Source organism: Eptesicus fuscus, chromosome 18 (assembly GCF_027574615.1).
Source record: "Eptesicus fuscus isolate TK198812 chromosome 18, DD_ASM_mEF_20220401, whole genome shotgun sequence".
In the NCBI taxonomy this organism is placed as follows: Eukaryota; Metazoa; Chordata; class Mammalia; order Chiroptera; family Vespertilionidae; genus Eptesicus; species Eptesicus fuscus.
In genome coordinates, this window is record NC_072490.1 from 41,853,564 (window position 1) to 41,872,592 (window position 19,029).

Genomic DNA, 19,029 nt, shown 5'->3' on the forward strand with positions numbered 1-19,029 from the left:
CTGGACTCCACACAGTGGAACGTCACCTGAGGTGGCCTTAGGAAGCCAAAAGAGAAAAGCTCCTTTATCTTGGAAAGATCACACCCGCAGTTCCTGAGAGGATAGAGCCATTGTGAGGTCTGGACCCATGTTCAGACCTAGCACAGGACCAAACTTCAAGATGGTAAAGGTCATGTAGCAGATGTAACAGTGTCCACAGAAGCAATCTGGTGGTTTAAGAATCAGCAATGGCCAAGGTACGTGTGAGAAATAGCAAGCTTGAGTGAAATGTCCCAGCAGGGAGGGATGCTGAAAGTTAAGATGGGCCAGATTGTGGGGAACCTTGAAGCCAGATCATCAGGACTCTTATACTGGATTGTAGGGCATGACCTCTTGTGGAAGGCAGGAGGATTCTGCTATAGGTAGGGTGTTCTACCTTGCAGATTGGCATCTTTTAAAAATTTTTAAATTTTTTTAGAGAGAGTAGAAGGGAGTGGGGAGACAGACAGAAACATTGATGTGAGAGACACATTGATTAGTTGCCTTCTGCATGTGCCCCAACCAGGGCTGGGGATCGAGCCTGCAACCTAGGTACGTGCCCTTGACTAGAGTCAAACCTGTGACCCTTCAGTTCGAGGCTCTGTTCATTGAGCCAAACCAGCTAGGGCCAGATTGCCATCTTGTAACATCTTGCCATCACACATGGTTCCTGAGGCTAGTCAGTGCTTGGCAGGTCATTTGTTTACTACCATGTGGGGGAAGTGTAGGTTTACAGTTGTGAGTATGCGAAACACAGAGTTTACTTTTGTATTATTATTTATTAACTATATTATTTTCCAAACTGTAAACCTACATTTGCCCCCACCTTGTACAAGTAGTGGCTCCCCTTAAACTTAGGAAATGCTGCATCTGGAAGAATAAAAAGTTCCTTGTTCTGAAATGAATGCCACATGGCTACTGCATCAGACAGAACAGGGAAGCTGACGCTGGTTCTGAATCTGCTGCTAACCAGTTGGTCAGTGAAGAAACGCTAACCTCTTCTCTGGACGTCAACTGCCTTATCTATATAATAAAAGCCTAAGTGACTGTTATGGCAGAATGACCAGAATGACCAGTTGCTATGATGTGCACTGACCACCATGGGGCAGATGCTCAATGCAGGAACTTCCCCCTGGTGGTCAGTGCGTTCCTATAGGGGGAGCGCCGCTCAGCCAGAAGCCGGGTTCACGGCTGGCAAGTGCAGCGGCGGTGGCGGGAGCCTCTCCCACCTCTGCAGCAGCGCTAAGGAACAGCGAGCCGAGCAGTAAAGAGCAGCAAGCAGGTGGGCAGTAAGGAGCAAGGGGTCCTGGACTGCAAGAGGGATGTCCAACTGCCAGCTTAGGCCCGCTCGGAGACATCCTAAGCCAGCAGGCAACATCCCCCAAGAGGTCCCAGACTGCGAGAGGGCATAGGCCTGGCTGAGGGACCCCGCCCCCCTAGTGCACGAATTTCGTGCACTGGGCCTCTAGTCATTAAATAAAATGATAGGGAGAGAAACAGCTGGATCAGCATCTCTAAGGTTCCTCTTGAATGTTTTGAGAAATAGTTTCAGCTGCTGAAATGTCTACATTTTGCTTATTACCATTTGTCCTCCATGCCCATAGGACCAAACTGTGGGACCAAGTTTCTGAGACGTTTTAAAGATAAAATAAGTGACTTAAAAAAGGTCCACTGATCTAATTTGGCCTTTACCAGGTGGACTTTCTGCATTTGGGGCATTTTGCAGAAAGGGAAATGGCTTGCCAGCAGCTGCAATGTGCCGACGGTGGTGCCCATATCTTCTCCATTGGTCTTCCTCCTGCTATCAGTGGCTGAGCTCATTATATGATGCAATGATCACCACACCTCCTATAGTTGTGGGAAATTAGAGGGAAAGAGGACTAATAGGCCTTAGAGTGGTGGGGGAAGATTAATTGTAAAGGGGGCCTGGGCTGGATCCTGACAGAGGGGCCAGATTTAACTACACACAGAGAAGGGATTCAGGCATGCCAAGTGAACCAGGGTGGGAGGCAGGGCTGGTGTGTGAGGAGGAGTCAGGAGCAGGCCTGCTGAGAGCAGGAAGCGGTGGGAAAAGAGGAAGGCCTTACAACCACTGACACTCCCAAGTTATGCCCTGCTCTTATGCTTGGTGCTCTAGGACCCCGAGACCTGAAGTGTGGTCTGGGAACTAGAAGCATGGCATGTCCTGGGCTCGTTAGAAATGCAGCATCCCGGGCCCACCCAGCCCTCCTGAATCTGAATCTTCATTTTAACCAAGACCCAAAGGTGACGCCTCTGCATCTTAAAGTGTGAAAAGTACAGTTTAGGACAATGATTCCCAGTGACACAGATGCCTGGGCCCTACCCCAGGCTCCCTAAATGAGAATTTTCTGGGGGTGGAGCTCTAAGAAGCTCTAACTTGTAACCAGTGTTAAGGAATACTGTTTTCATGACTGCAAGGCAAGAATGAAAATGTTGGAAGATAATAGTACAGTGAAAGGAGAGGTAATAAATATCGCTCAGGCAGCAGTGTAATAACTGAATAAAGACCTTTGTTGAGTATAAATTAGAAGGGTAGGCTTGGATGAACTTTAGAAAACCTAAGGCCTTTCCCGCTTGGCCTCAGCAACCTTCTGCCTGGAGTCAGGAAGGACCATGCCTGGGCCATCGTGCAGAGCCCCATGGAGGTCACCAGAAAGGCCTGGCCTGTGTGAGTTCCCTGCCAACTCTGTGACTCAGTTGCACACTTCCATGGTGGTATTTCCAGAGTACAATTCTGTGCAGCAGAGTCTCTTTTCCATGGCCAACGGAGAGGAGGTACACAGTGGGAGCAAATTGGGAAACTGCTAAAATATGGGATCCTGGGATCACACTCTGCAGCAGGGCTCCGGAGCCCTAGCATCCCTCCCCTTAAGGGGGTGTGGGAGTTGAGCAGTGATGCACAGATCACCCAGCAGCAGGGTGCAAACCAGATTCAAGATATGCACCGAGATGAAAGAAGCAGGCTTGGCGTTGGAAAGCCAGGGTTTAAATCCCAGGAAGCTCTGCTACTTACTGGCAGTAGCCTTGTACGAGTTTCCTCTTCAGTAAAGGAAGAATTTTCTCTGCTTCATGGGCTGTAGTGAGCAAGTGAAATACTGCATGTGACAGTGCTTTGCAAACTGTAAGGTGCAGTATAAATACAATACTTTTTAAAAAAGGGACACCAGAATGTCAAGGTCTTGACAAATTAAGGAAGAAGAACACCAAATGAAATTGGAAGACCCATTTCCATGATAGTTAGGGTATTTTCTATCTTTCCTAGTGGCCCCCAAAGTAGGAATCTGCCCATTTGGTTCTGTCTCTGCTGTGACCTACTGGTTCTTCCTTCAGCCTGAGACTCCCCAAGTCAATCCTTCTGGTTTTTATGCACCTACAATGTACACCTGGTACTGTGTGTGCACTCATGACCTTTGGGAAAATTGTGAAGGAAGTGAAGTTGCCTACAGTGACCCCAGGCTTGAGGGCATGCTTCCCAAAGCGGGCGTGGGCATCCCACTTCCTGAGAACAAGGTGTTCGTGTTCTCGCCATCCCCCTCCCCTGCCGGAGAAGGAAAGGGCTGGCTGTGATATTTCCAGGGATATTGGCATTTCAGGGGAGGACTAAAGCCTTAAGCTGTGATGATGGAATTTCTGGCATCAGTGAGCAGGGTGGAAATGTGTAGAATTTGATATTTCTGGCATGTTTGAAACCGTACTACATAAGCTTCCATCAAGTTGTTGGGCTCGCCTTGTGGTAGAATATTTCCCAGCCTTCCGAGATGTCATAAATTGTATGATCCACAGTATAAGTGATCTGGGATTCTGTGCATGGATCCAGTTGCATTACTTTGTTGGGGTTTTGTGAGAATTGAGGGGAGAACAGAAGAGAATAAGATACTGTGCTCCTCACATGGTAAGTACCATTGGCATACAAGGGCATTAACGTTCCTTACACTGCAGAGTCTGTTCAGAATTATAGCAGCTACAACCAGAAGAAACCTCATGAAAAGCTATTCATCTGAATAGAGCAGCACTGGTATCATCAAACTCCAGTGTGGATTAGAAGCACTTGGAGGACTTGTTAAAGCACAGCTTGCTGGGCTCTCCTTGCGGAGCTTCAGATGCAGTAGGTCTGGGTGTGCGGAGAGTCTGCATTGCTAAGTCCTCAGGTGCTGCTGCCGTCGTGGGAACTGCACCGTGGAAACCGTGGGTCTTTATAATTTATTTATTTTTTATTATTAGTTTTTAATCCTCACCCGAGGATACTTTTTCGCCATTGATCTTTTAGAGGGAGAGTAGGAGGGAGAGAGGAGAGACATACATCCACTGGTTGCCTGCTGTATGTGCTCCAATGGGAACTGGGGATCCAACCTGCAACCAAGGTACGTGCCCTTGACCGTGGGAATCAAATCCTTGACCCTTTGGTCCATGGGTTGATGCTCTAACCACTGAGCAAACTGAGCTTGTTCTTTATAATTTATAAAATGCTCTCCCACACCCATCTCTTAGGATCCTCTTACACTTTGGGACCTTATGAAGTAGGCACGTCACAGGTGAAGGAGCAAACTCAGAAAGACCGTGACTGCTGGCCACCCAGCCAGAAACGGGCAGAGCCTGGAGTGGGAGCCTCTCCTCCTGCCCTTTGCTAGTTCTAAAGTGTTCCATTGCCAAGGGCTAGGATGTCAGCCAAGTGAGGCCAAAGCAAGAGCCTCAGTCTTCTGACTCTTTGTGTAGGGTTCTTTTTACTCACATTGCCTTCAGCAGTCCATAGTGAGCTACAATAATTGGGTCATTTTGGAGATTTATGATGAGATATCTGGAGGAAGAAAAGGGACCGGGGTGAAGGAACTTCTAAGAATAAAGGTCTAGGGGTGATGGAAGGAACCCAGTTAGGCAGGAGCTGGGAAAGGAAGCCAAGGAGAGGCCTGTTGAAGGGAAAGGAATGGGGAGCAGCAAGTTAAGAATCTGGTAAGGCCTTTTCTGCCACTTAAGCGTCTAGCCTCATGGGACAAGATGTTCTGTCTGTTAGCCACTTGGTTACTTTGCCACCGCATCAAAGGTCTAGTCTGCTTTTGATGTAGTGTGTTTGCAAAACCCTCCCATCCACCCTGGATGGCATTCTTTGTTATTTACCATTAAAGTAGTGTCAGTCTTTGAAAAATTATGAAGCTCTTGATCTGTTTCTCTTTCAGCCCCATGTGTTCCTTGTATTTATCAAAATGGAACACTAACAAATATTTATTCAGTTTTATAGACATGTTGACAATAAAGACTACCATGTGTGTCTCCCTGCCATGGTGATTATTTTGCTCAATACATGATTGACTGAGATGTCTTCAGTGTATTATAAACACACATTAAAAATAGCAACCTAAAAAAAGATAAAACTGACAAATAGAAAGTTCCATATTTTTGGATGCAATCCAGTGCCACCCTGGTTATTAGAACACGAAACAGATAATCCACTGAGTTATCTAAGTTTGTGTAACGATTCTCCTTCATGTAAGTGTTTTTGGCTCCTACAGTGTTCCTTTCCTTTATAAAAGTTTCTCAAACTGGAGCCTTTTAAAAGTTTCATTCTCCCCCGCCCCCTCCCTGATGTGTATGTTCTAATAACCTAGGATATATAAAGGTCTGGCTATTTACCTAAATTTCAAACCCCAGGATCCAATTCAAATTTTTAACATCTATTTATCACCATAATTGTGAAGCTAAGAAAGGTTGCTGGATGAAAATATCACATTTTTGTCAAACAGAAAGAAAATGTTCCTAAATTGGCTAAGTACTCTCTACTTTGCTAACCAAAGTGGATTCAAAGGATACAAAGAACTCAATATTTGTGCTGCTTATTTCTAAGGGTTTATTAGTAAAACGGATGAAATGCAGATTCTTAATATTTTGATTATTCACAATTAATGCTCCCCCAAAACATTGATTTAGAACTTGAGAAGGCTTATGTCAGTGAACAGGTCTGCAAATATGGTAGGTGCCGGGTCTGTGAGATATTGTGTAAACAGGAGCCTTTTAAACTTCAAATTTTGTTTTGTGAATTGAATATTTAAACGATTGCTCTGAAGAAACAGAAGAGAAATTGTAATGTCGGAACAATAAAATTTCTGACATTTATTGACTCTCTGGATCTCCTGAACAACTTCCTGTCCTTGTAAATTTGCTCCTGAGGTTGATCAGATGCAGACTTGGGTTATTTTTCCATTACAGCGTGTGAATATATCAGTTTTATTTCCAGTGGTTAGCTAATGCATTTAACCTGGAGGTGACTGTGCCGTAGTGTTGACTAAACCCCATGCTGGGCATGCTGTGTGTGTGTGTGTGTGTGTGTGTGTGTGTGTGTGTCCACTGTTACATTCAGATGTGCCATGGAGTTGCACTTATGTGCATGTATGTAAATACCTACTTTTACTATTATCTCTGTCCTTCTGCTCTCTGTTTTGGGGGTTATCAGTATTGACTGTTGAATCTTAAATACTAAAGCATGTCCTGGAAATTAAAATGTAAGCAAAATACGAAGACTATTAACGCCCCCCCCCCCGACCCCGCCCCAACTGTGTTCTATTGCTTTGGGACCATGTTGAATGACAGAATGCTGTTAATGAAAAGGAGAGCCACTACTGTGGATTTTGTTTGAATAGGGGCAGGGATTTAAGTTTGAAAGTCAGGGCATATAGGTAAGAACTAAGACCAAGCAAAAGAAGGGCAGACTCCTGCCACCACTATTTAAAAGGTGCCCTCCCTCCCTCCTCCCTTCTCTTTCTCTCTCTGTAACTGTATATTTAAACCACATAAGCTATATGATTCAACTTGATGGTATGTGTCAGAGGCTCTACAACATTATTTTTAATCTTTGCAATAAATCAATAAGATGGGTGATATTATCCTTGTGTTAATATCAAGAGGGTGAGTTTCCCAAAGCAACCTAGCTAGTAGCTGACAACAGCAGGAATTGAGCCCATATCTATCTGGCTACAAAGTCTAGGCTCTCCACTACCCCATCTCAGAATGGCAAGAACTCTCAGAGATCATGTTTTAGAACCAATTTATATCACAGATGGAAAACTCAAGACTCATCCCCTTCACTGCTTTCCCCAGTCAGCATGGAAAATGGGGTGGTGTTGACTGTATGTATTGGACTCTGCCACAATTTCCCCATTGGGGAAATAGAGAGGATTTGCCGAATCAGAGACTGTTGGGTAAGACTTAATATTTGGGTTAACGGGGATGGAAATGAACCAGTTAAAGAAACTGGAATTACTTAGTCTGATGTGAAATGTAACTCCTACTCTTCAAGTGAATAGTTGCTGAAGGATAAAGACCAGCTGGGCTCTACTTTCCATGTGGCCAAAGCAAAAACAAAGGCCTTTACATTTTGCTGGGTGGGGTATAAGTTAGTTGGGATCAAGAAGCCCTGGTGTTGGGTGTGGGTTAGGGTAGGAGGCGGGTGTCTAATTATCACCACAGGATAGGTGACCCCACTAGACTAGAGGCTGTATTCGGCAGGTCTTCCTGCTTTCCTTGCTTAGAATAGCATTGCCCCTCTCAATAACTATAATTAAGAAGTAACATCTTTTTTTTTAAGATTTTAAAAATGATTTTTAGAGAAAGAGGAAGGGAGAGGGAAAGAGAGAGAAACATTGATCAGCTGCCTCCTGCATGTGATCATGCCCGAAACCCGGGCATGTGCCCTGACCAGGAATCGAACTGGCAATCTTTCGGTGCATAGGACGACACCCAACCAACTATATACCACATCAGCCAGGGCAGAAGTAATATCTTCTTAGTTGACCCATCAGAACATCCTACACCTACAAAATTTTCCAGCACCTGATCCATTCTGCCTGCTGGGATTAGAGCTATTTTCATAAAGCACAACTCTGATAGCATGTCTCTGCTCAAAAATGGCCAGCAACCTGGTGTTGTTCAGTGGTTGAGCATGGATCTATGAACCAGGAGGTCACAATTCAATTCTAGGTCAGAGCACATGCTCCAGGTTGCGGCCTCGATCCCCAGTAGGGGACGTGCAGGAGGCAGCAAATAAATGATTCTCTCTCATCATTGATGTTCCTGTCTCTCTTTCCCTCTCCCTTGCTCTCTGAAATCAATAAAAAGATATTTTTTAAAAAATGGCCCCAGAATAGCTGTTTTCAAAGCATGTTCTATGGACACCCAGAGGTAAGGTTGCTAGTTGTAGCAAATAAAGCTATAGGGTGCCCAATTACATTTGAATTTCAAATAAACAACAAATAACTTTTTAGTATAAATATGTCCCATGCAACATTTGAGTATCCTGTATTTTATCTAGTGATTCCACCTGGGGGACCTTAAAACCTTTTCAAGGGGTCTTGGAGGTCAGAACAATTTTCATAACATTAAGACTTGTTTTCCCTGTGTGGACATTTGCACTGATGGTGCAAAACTAACAACAGAACCACTAGTGTCAAGGCAGTGAGACCAAAGTGTACTGGTTGACATTGTGTTATGTACCATCTCTGTCATGCACTCATAGTAAAATAAAAAAAGGAGGGGGGGGCAGTTTTACTTAAGAATCTCTTTGATGAAGCAGTAAAAACGTTACTTTTATTAAATCTCAACCCTTGCATAGATGTGTAGATGTCTCTTCACATACTGGGTGACAAACTGGGACATATGCACAAAACAGTGTGCTGCATAGAAGGCTTGTCTCACTTGTGTGATGGTTTGAGGTGAGAAGCCGAGTAGATTGCCTTTTCATGGAATACCATTTTTTACTGACAAACCTTGGTATTCAGACCTAAGTATTTGGCAGATATTTTCCTGAAAATGAATGAAGTGAGCCAGTCACCTCAAAGCAAAAGCCTGACAGTATGGGTGCCAGTTATAAAATTTGAGCTTTCAAGTGAAAATTAGAATTTCACTTGAAAAACTTCTATCTACCACTGAGAACTTGACATCTTCCCAATACTTACAGCCTTTCTAATGGGATTGGTGGTGATAACAATGAACGCTGTTTTTCAATACTATCTAGTGAAATGTTTCCACATTTGGAAAGTCTGTGTAACTAATTGAACCAATATTTTACAAATAACCAGTGCATGATGCTACCAAATTACACAGGGGTAAAAATATCCATTCAAAATGCATTAGGAGCTGTTAGATTTTAACGTAATAGAGCATGAAAAGTTTCACTGATACCGTTTCAAATTCCACATCTCAACTAACCTTTAAAAGTTTAGTTTTTTAAAAGTTGATTCCAGAAAGAAAGGGAGAGGGAGAGAGAAATAGAAACATTAATGATGAGAAAGAATCATTGATCAGCTGCATGCCCCACACTGGGGTTGAGCCTGAAACCCCGGCATGTGCCCTTGACTGGGAACTGAGCCGTGACCTTGTTCATAGAGCCACGTTCAACCACTGAGCCACGCAGGCCGGGCTAAAAGTTTAGTTTTGGTGTCATAGCAAAGAAGAATATCCACAATGATCTGAAAAAGCTATTAAAACAGTTCTCCCTTTTCCAAATGCGTGAGGCTGGATTTTCTTCACGTATTTCAACCCAAACATTCTGTCACTACCGATCGGATATTGAAGAAGATATAAGAATCTAGCTGCCTTCCTTTCAGCCAGACTAAAGAGATTTGTGGAAATGTAAAAGAATGCCATTCTTCTGACTATTGCATTTTGGAACAGTTAGTTACTTTTCTTACAAAAATTATGTTAACATGTAATGGGCTTATTTCTATTTTAAAGTGAATTATAAGTGATTTTTAATTGTTCCCAGTCTGGACTTTGAATATGGTAAAGATTAGTTGATATAACTTACATAGCAAGCAAAAGCATTTTGGGGTCTACCATAATTTTTAAGAGTGTAAAGGGTTCCTGAGACCAAAAGCTTCAGAACTACTTACCAGACAACACCCAGAATGGTGAGCCAGATATTGGGGACTTTCCACCATCCCACTCCATCCTGCCTTTGCAGCCTCACTTATTACTATTGTCTCTGAAGGACCCCCAGGTCCCAGCCTAACCACCTAGTTATTGATTTCTGCACATGCTCTGGGCTTTTGTGCCTGACATTCTTCTACCTGGAGCACATGTTCCCACCCCCTTTATCCACCTGCCTGGTGGTTGGTGGGTCAGGGACATCCTCTGAGCACAAGGGCCTGAGGCTGGAGAGACCCAACTTCATAGGTGGTTGATGGGTATTTTCTGCATATGGCCTACAGGATCCGTTTATTTGCCTTCCTTAATTAGAATTCCTGGAGTGCAAAGGGCCAAAATTTTCTCTCTGTTTATATTTTTTATCATCTAAGGGCCAAGTGTCCTGCCATAAACTTCATGGGACTTTTGTAAATATTAGCTAACAATTTCTAGTGATATCTGTGGGCTTTTATGATCCTATGCAGACTGATCAGAGTATTTAGTGTGTCTGCTGCAAGCAGGACACTTGGCAGTGGAGGGAGGGGCCAAGGAACCTGCACTATGGTTGGGGAGACAGGATTTATAGTCAAGAAGCAATCAAACAAGACACAAGGAGGTATGTAATCCAAGGAATAACTAGGTGCTGTAGGCCTTTGAGGAGGGAGAGATGGGGATGGGGAGCACATGTGTGTTTGCAGTGGTTGGAGAAATCAGAGTTGGCTTCTCAGAGGAGGCAGAGACTTGTAAGGGACTTAATAGGGAAGGTTTAGTTAGGGGTCAGCAAGGCAGCATTTCAGGTCAGCGAACAAACACAACGCAGGGCAGAGAGTCAGAAATGAGCACAGCATGTTCATGGCCTAATGAGGAGACTGCTGACCACAGTGAAGGTGAATGGTGCGAAACGATGAGGCTGAAAGCTAGTTAGAGGAGCTTAGATTGGACATGGGAGGAAGGAGAAACCAGCCTTTTTTTTTGGTTAGGGAAGTGACATGGTATTTTTTGAGCATGGTTTTTTGTGGGAGGAAGAATGTAGATGGGGCATGTAGTTAATTACCCAGGGGTGTGAGGTGGTGTGGCTCTGAACTAGGGTATCAGCAAGGTTCTTTGAAATGAAATACATGCAGGTAACCATGTCTAGAATGCCAGCTCAGCGGTGCCTTTAAATAGGCGTGTTTTATATGTCAAGGCATGGGGATTAAACCTCCACAATAATGTGTTAGTGACATAATTGGGTCTTATCGCATGTGGCTGATTTAGAGCTAAAATCTTTTTTTCTAGCCTTTCCTCATGTCTTATTGTGTCAGCCACTAAATAATTGTGTGTAGTTTGGGGCAAGTTACTTCACTCCTTGCTGTCTTGGTTTTGTTAACTGTGAAATGAAGGTATTGATATTATCTGTCTCATAGCTGAGTTATGAAAATTATGAGTTAATACACGTAAACTACCTATACTAGTGCCTGGCACATAGGAAGTCTTTAAAAATATTAGCTATTATTTATTTATTCAGTAATTCGCATTATTATCAGAATATAAATATTTAAATTTCCTAGTGGGCCAAAGTATTCAGAGCTGTGCTAAATCAAGGTCCTCAAAAAAAGCTTCCTGGAGACATTGCAAAGATGAGACTCAGAAGCTGGGGTGGAAAAGATTAAATATTCTAATTCCATAAACTCATTAAGATCTAAAGTGAAAAACCTGGGGACCCAAATAAAAATGTAATCACGTCACTCCTCAGCTTAAACACAGGCTCCCACTGCAGAGAAGACAAAGCCAGTCTCCTTAGCAAGCCAGCAAGCCTTTCTCCCACTGGCTTTTGGTGGCCATCCCAGCCTTCCTCCCCGAGCCCAAGTGGCCTGCACCTCATATCCCATTTATGCCCTATAACGTCAGTCGTCTGTTTTTAAAAGACTATTTTTTTAGAGCAGTTTTGGGTTTATAGAAAAACTAGAGGCCCAGTGCACGAAATTCGTTCACGGAGGGGGGTTGTCCCTTAGCCCAGCCTGTACCCTCTCCAATCTGGGACCCCTCGGGGATGTCCGACTGCCCGTTTATCGGGCCTAAACGGGCAGTCGGACATCCCTCTCACAATCCAGGACTGCTGGCTCCCAACTGCTTGCCTTCCTGCCTTCCTGATTGCCCCTAACCGCTTCTGCCTGCCAGCCTGATCACCCCCTAACCACTCTGCTGCCAGCCTGTTTGCCCCCAACTTCCTTCCTCTGCCAGCCTGGTTACCCCTAACTGCCCTCTCCTGCAGGGTTGATCACCTCCAACTGTCCTCCCTTGCAGGCCTGGTCCTTCTCAACTGCCCTCCCTTACAGGCCAGGTGCCTCCCAACTGCCCTCTCCTGCTGGCCATCTTGTGGTGGCCATCCTGTGTCCACATGGGGGCAGGATCTTTGACCACATGGGGGCAGCTATATTGTGTGTTGCAGTGATGATCAATCTGCATAGTACTCTTTTATTAGATAGGATAGAGGTCTGGTACAGGGGTGGGGGCCAGCTGGTTTGCCCTGAAGGGCGTCCAGGATCAGGTGGGGGTTCCCTTGGGGCGTGGGGCTGCCTGAGCGAGGGGCCTGTGGTGGTTTGCAGGCCGGCCACGCCCCCTGGCAACCCAAGCGGAGGCCCTGGTATCTGGAATTTATTTTCCTTCTACAATTGCAACTTTGTAGCCTGGAGCAGAGCCAAGCCTGGGGCTCCCTCTGAGGCCGGTAGCCATTTGTGTTGGGGTTATATTGAAACTTTGTTGCCTTAAGCAGGTGGGCCCGGCCAGGGTGTGCGGAAAGCTTTGCTTCCCCTGTTGCCGGCGGCAACCCTGGCCTGCTCTCTCAAGCTCCATTCTGCCGCCACTTGTTTGAATTTGTTTACCTTCTATAATTGAAACTTTGTAGCTTGAGTGGAGGCTTAGGCCTGGCAAGGGCAGGCGGAAAGCTTGGCTTCCTCTGTTACCTAGGAAACCTTGCTCTCTGTGGCTGTAGCCATCTTAGTTTAGGTTAATTTGCATACTCACTCTGATTGGATGGTGGGCGTGGCTTGTGGGCGTGGCTTGTGGTGTGTCGGAGGTGTGGTCAATTTGCATATTTGTCTATTATTAGATAGGATGTCACAGAAAGTACAAAGTTCCCCATATACCCTCTCCACAAGTTTCCCTTATTATGAACACCTTGCATTAGTGTGGTACATTGTTATAATTGATGAACCAATATTGATGCATTATTATTAACTAATGTCCATAGTTGATATGAAGATTCATTCTTTGTGCGTACATTTCTATGCGTTTTGACAAATGCATAATGTTCTATATCCACTACTATAGTATCATACAGAATAACTTCTCTGCCCCCAAATTGCCCTGCTCTCCATCTATTTATCCCCTCCCCTTTGGTTTTTAAGAATCAGTAAAAATCTTCTCTCTTCTGTGAAATGTTTCTGTTCCCCCAATTAGAATGACTTTTTGATGATTGCATAGCATTCTTTTATAAATTAAAAATATTTTTATTGACTTTAGAGAGGAAGGGAGAGGCAGATAGAAACATCAATGATGGGAATCATTGATCAGCTGCCTCCTGCACAACCCCTACTGGGGATTGAGCCCGAAGCCCAGGCACGTACCCTAACCGGGAATTGAACTGTGACCTCCTGGTTCATAGGTCCACCTTCAACCACTGAGCCACACTGGCTGGGTGCACAGCATTCTGTATACCTTTTACACACCTTACGCTCTGTATGTATTAGAGGCATACACACACTGCCCTGCACTCAGTAGGCGCTCCTTTGTCCTTGTGGGAGAGGCCAAGCTGTAGAATTGTCCAGACAACACCTAGCCTAGACCTAGTTCTTAATAGATCTAGAATACCGGCTGAACTGAACTGAATTGTGAGCAAATATTAGGATGGGATTATGCAGACTAGGTCTCAAGTGAAAGGTGTACTTGTGAGGTCTGTGCATGCTGCAGGACTCAGGGGTCGGTGGATGAGAAAATCCTTTGAAAGCAAACGGGCTTAGAAGCTGCCTTGGGTGAGATGGCCCAGGCCAGCTTTATATTACTACTAGGCCAGGGCTCTTCCCCACTTCTCCTCCTCTTCTCTCCAAAACAAAACAAAACAACAACAACAAAGGACAAGGAGCCTGGTTATTTCCATCCTTCCAGTCCAGGCCCCTGGAGAAGCTTTTGTTTGGTCCTCACTCTCTTCCCAGGTGGCCCCCAACAATTGAGGATGCCCAGTGTGCCTTCCTTGGTCAGGGAGAACCTTCCCTTAATTTTTTATTTTCTTATTTCACGCCTAGCCTTTTGCTCTAAAGACACTGTTCTTAAACGCTCTAAAACGCAGCAGGAACATGCAGATCTGAACAAAAGCAAATAAATTGAATCTTGTGAAGTAACAAAGCAGACACCCTTCTCCAACAGCCGGCACAACACTAAATGAGAAATATCAGTCACCCACTAGATACAGTATTTCCCCTCTAGACTGGAGCTGCTGTTGGCACCCCCCTCCCATGAGACAGCGAAGGTACCAGAAAACAAATGACTCCCCTCGGCTCCTACGGCTCCTACGCGGGAATCAGCAGTTTTAGCAGCACCACTATTCCTTTAAGCAACACAAGCTTTTACTTCCCTGTACCTGCCTCCAAACACAAACGGGGAGGAGGTGGATGTAGAGGAAGGGAGGAAGAGGGGGAGAAGGAGTAGGGGGAGAGGGATGTTTCCCGGGTCGAAGCGGAGCCCACAGTGGCGCCAGAACTTGCGCAGGGCGAGGGCTGGAGGGGGGAAACCCCGTTAGCTCTGAAGGTGCTGTTACCTGGGGCAGCGAGAGCTCTCCCGAGAGCCCGGCTCTCCCATTCCTCCCCTACCCCACCCCACCCCACCCCCGCAACCAGAAAGAGTCGGAGGAAAGGGGGGCGCCTGCCTGGCTCCGGAGCCCTAAGGGAGCTAGAGAGCCCTCAACACCTGAGCGTTGACGCCCGCGTGCACCTGTGCTTCCAGGGGGCGGGGCCTCCTTCAGGTGTGCAGAGGGGAGGACGCCGGCGGAGAGCGGAGGCAGGCGGCGGGAGCCCTAGCGGTCCAACCCCCGCCCCGAAGAAATGCCGGGGGAGGCGCGGTTAATCCGCACACAGCGTCTGCGGGATCCGCAGGCCCCGCCCGCCTCTTGCGGGGGCAGGAGGGGGGTGAGGGGAGAAGGGGCGAACACACTGCGGCGTGGAGGGGGTTAAGCGGGCGGCCCGCGGCTGGAGCGCGCTTAACCCTTTGGCGCCCGCGGGTCCGCTGAGCCAGGCCGGGGCGGCAGCACCCGAGTTCCACGCGGCGGCCACCCCGAGCGCGCGGGCCGTGCCGGGAGAGCCCTGGGCCGGGCAGCCGGCCGCTGGGGCGCAGCGTGGCCCGTGGGAGGCTCGGGGCGGGAGGGGGGAGGAAGGGGGACGGCGGCGGCGGGCGCGCAGCGTCGCCAGGGCGAACCGGCGTGCGGCGCGGCGCGGCAGGCGCGGAGCGAGTGAGCGAGCGAGCGAGCGCCTCCGTCCCCGGATGTGAGCTCGGGCTGCCCGCGGTCCCGAGCCAGCGGCGGCGCGGGCGGCGGCGGCGGCGGCGGCGGGCACCGGGCACCGCGGCGGGCGGCGGGCATGGGGGGCGCGCGGAGCGGCCCCGGCAGCCGGGCCAGCATCGCCGCGGCGTTCCTCCGCTAGAGGAGGGGACCAAGCCAATTCTCCTTTGCAGCAAAAAAAATATTACATGTATATATTATTAAGATAATATATACATCTGGTCTTATTTTTTAAAAAAGTTTATTTTGCTCCATTTTTTGAAAAAGAGGGAGCGTGGGTGGCGAGCGGTTTTTAGAAATTATTATTTTCTGTTATCTGTCCCCGTCCCTCCCCACCCCCTGCTGGAGCGAGAATAAGGGCAGGGACCTCGGCTTCTACCTATCGGTAACCCCTTACCCGCTCCACCCCCGCCCTTACGCCCAGCACAGTGCCCTGCACTCAGTAGGCGCTCAATAAATGTTCGTGGATGATGATGATGATGATGATGAAAAAAATGCAGCATCAACGGCAGCAGCAAGCGGACCACGCGAACGGTGAGCAGCCAGAGCCCGGGCACCCGCTGCCAAATCCAGTCCTTGTCATGGTCCTCCTCTTCCCACCCCCTCCTCGTGCTCACCCCTCCCGTCTCTGCCGCGCTGGGTGGGTTGAGGGGGTTGGAGAGGATGTTTCTGGCTCGGTGTCATCTACAGAAAGGGGATGTGCGTGACAGCCACTCCGCGCTCCCCTCCAGGCCTTGAATGTCAGAGTTAATTCTGCATTTGTGGGGTGGGGGCGGCCGTGGGGTCGGCGGAGTGCCGTCTGGCAGGGGGGGCTTCGCCCCGAGGTGATTTGGGTTCGTGTCCTCGGGCTCAACTTTCCTCCAACGCTCCCGAGCGATGGAAAGAGGGGTGGCTGTTAGTCTTCAGCCGGAGCCCCCTTTCCAGCCGCTTCTCGCCTTCACCTCGTTCCCAGCCCCCTTTTGACTAGGAACAAGGTCTCCGGTGGCCTCCTCAAAATTCTACGATTGCTGGGTTTCACCCTTCGCGCCGTTGGCCGAAGCACACCCCTCCTCTGAGAGGGAGGCCAGGTCTCCCCGAATCGCTGGCCAGGGGTCGGGGGAGCTCGTATTCCCGCTCCCAGTGCCGCCGTGCACACGTCGGTAACCTAGCAATGCCCGGGGAGTCGCTGCCGCCGCCGCGGGGCTCCCTTCCCCAGCTCCGGCCGGGCACCACGTGCAGCTACCCAGCCGCCGGCTGTGCGGGGCCGAGGGAGGCTGGAGCAGCTGCTGGCCAGCCCTCCTCCTCCCTCCTAGGAGGTCGCCGGTGCCCTCCGCAACCCCCGTGGGCTTGCAGCCTTCCCAGGTGAGCGCTCCCCAAGGAAAGGCTGGGCGCCCCACCTTTCCAGGCCCGGACTGGCTTCTGCCCGCCCCGGTGGGTGGTCCCCTTCCCAGGGGGCTGGGCAGGCAGACCTGTGCTAGCTTTGACTCTTCCCTCGTTCTGTACTTAGCAAGAATTGGTTTTGCAAACGCCCGTCCCTCTTCTTTCGTCTTCCACCACTCTCACTTTGACTTCTGTCTCAGTAAGAAGGTTGTGACCCTTGTTAGGCAGGTGCGGGGGAGGCCAGCTTAGGTAGCGGCCTGACCCAAAGCCAGAGGGGGCGTTGCACATCTGTCTCCTTGGGGTTCTGCCCTTGTGCACCGGGATGCCAGCTACACCGAGATGATTCCTGCTTAGGCCTCGAGGCCCCCTGGCATCATCCAGCCCGGCTCTCCAAGGCGCAGGGGTGCAGGCTGCCTGCCTGGTCTGTTTCTCTGGATGCTGGCTTGGCTGCTGCGGCTGCAATTTAAAATGCAAAAAAGCCCTAAAGATGTTTTCTGTGTTCGGAAGCCCGCGGAGGAAATGAGTCCCAACCATCATGAATTTTCATTTGCAGGAAGTGTCAGTGCATAATCTAGATATTTGTTACGGGGCTTTGGGTATGGCCCTGGTGCCAGCGGAGATTTCTTTTTTCCATGCTGAAAAATGAATTTGCGGCTGTGGAAAGATGTTGGAGTAACACTCTGAGAATGATTAAGACTATTGAATTATTGGCATTGCCTTTTTTTTTTTTGGTGTGTGTGATGGTGGTAGTTATTTTAGAGAAAAGCTGTTGTACGTATCTGTTAACTCATTAGAGATACACGGGTTTTAAACCGGAAAAGAGGTGGAATAAACGTGGGAATGACCTCAGTTTGTCTGGAGAAATGCACTGGAAGATGCCCTGGGACTTCATGGATGTAGAGAGGTGTGCACCCCCTGGGCGCCTTGCTGCAAGGTCCTGTGTGACTGGCACTCAGGGCAGCGTGCTCTGGCTGACCAAATCCCTGTCCCTGAAAAACAGGACATGAGGTTCAACATGGAAACATGGGGATAGTTCCCCCTTGTTACTTATGGGAGGCAATCTTTGCTTTCTTTTGACACTGGGTTCTCATTTAAAAAAAAAATATATATTTTTTTCTTTCTTTCCAGAGGCAAACTATGCAAGAGGCACCAGGTTCTCTCTTTCTGGTGAAGGACCAACTTCTCAGCCGAATAGCTCCAAGCAAACTGTCCTGTCTTGGCAGGCTGCAATCGAGGCTGCGAGACAGGCCAAGGCTGCCCAAACTATGAGCACCTCCGCACCCCCACCTGTAGGATCTCTCTCCCAAAGAAAACGTCAGCAATACACCAAGAGCAAAAAACAGGGTAACTCGTCTAACAGCCGGCCTGCCCGTGCCCTCTTCTGTTTATCACTCAATAACCCCATCCGAAGAGCCTGCATTAGTATAGTGGAATGGAAGTATCCTTTTTTTGGGGGAAAGTCTTTCTCATTTTCTTTTGCCATCTGTTCTTTAAAAGGATTTGTGTTCTGAAATGGCACTTACGAAGTGGTAGCAGTCTGGAATGTGTGCAACAGAAGCTGTGTGTAAAGGGTTTCACTGTATGCTAGTATACCTTTCTATCTCCTCAAGGGGCAGAGGGGTGGCTCTGTGGGTATATTTAACCTACTGTGTGTGTGTGTGTGTGTGTGTGTGTGTGTATGTGTATGTGTGTAGTGGTGGTAGTGAGGGGAGAGAGTGACATCCCCAAACTTCAAAGTGGTAGATAATTACAATGTGAAACTTAACTTTTGGTCATTTGGCATTAGATGGCTAGTTTAAAGCCACTGTTGTTTTGGGGCAGTGGTATGCATTGAACCTGTTGCAACTAAGGTCTATGGATGAACAAAAATGAAGAGTGTATGAGACTCCACTAGAAGTAAATACATTTTTTGACCTTTAGTGGAATCTTCTCATTTTGATGTTTGGGATTTGCTTCTGAAATTCCAATTAATGCTGAGGTTGCTTCCAGCTCTGACATTTGGCGATTCAAATGGTTCAGGTAACTACAGACACGAGCACTGGCTTCAGAGGGAGGGAGCATTGTGCTCATCAATGTTACGACTTTCTGGAATTTCCTTTTGACAGGTTCCGAAAAGGCTTTTGAACGTGAGCTTGAGGGAGCATGTGAAGGGAGAGGTTTGTGGCCGCCTCCTTTCCCATTTGAACAGCCCTCTCAGTGGAGGAATTTGCAGT

General features: G+C 47.7%; 1 protein-coding gene across 3 annotated transcripts in view; it reads left to right on the forward strand.

Annotated features, from left to right (window-relative positions):
- The first annotated feature begins 15,924 nt into the window (after positions 1-15,924).
- Positions 15,925-19,029, forward strand: part of CACNA1D (calcium voltage-gated channel subunit alpha1 D) — a 295,364-nt gene continuing 292,259 nt past the window's right edge. For all 3 annotated transcript variants that reach the window (XM_008146330.2, XM_008146333.2, XM_008146329.3), the window contains exons 1-2: positions 15,925-15,991; positions 17,945-18,254. In XM_008146330.2, coding sequence (XP_008144552.2) covers positions 15,925-15,991; positions 17,945-18,254 — 377 coding nt within the window. The remainder of the gene's footprint in view (positions 15,992-17,944; positions 18,255-19,029) is intronic.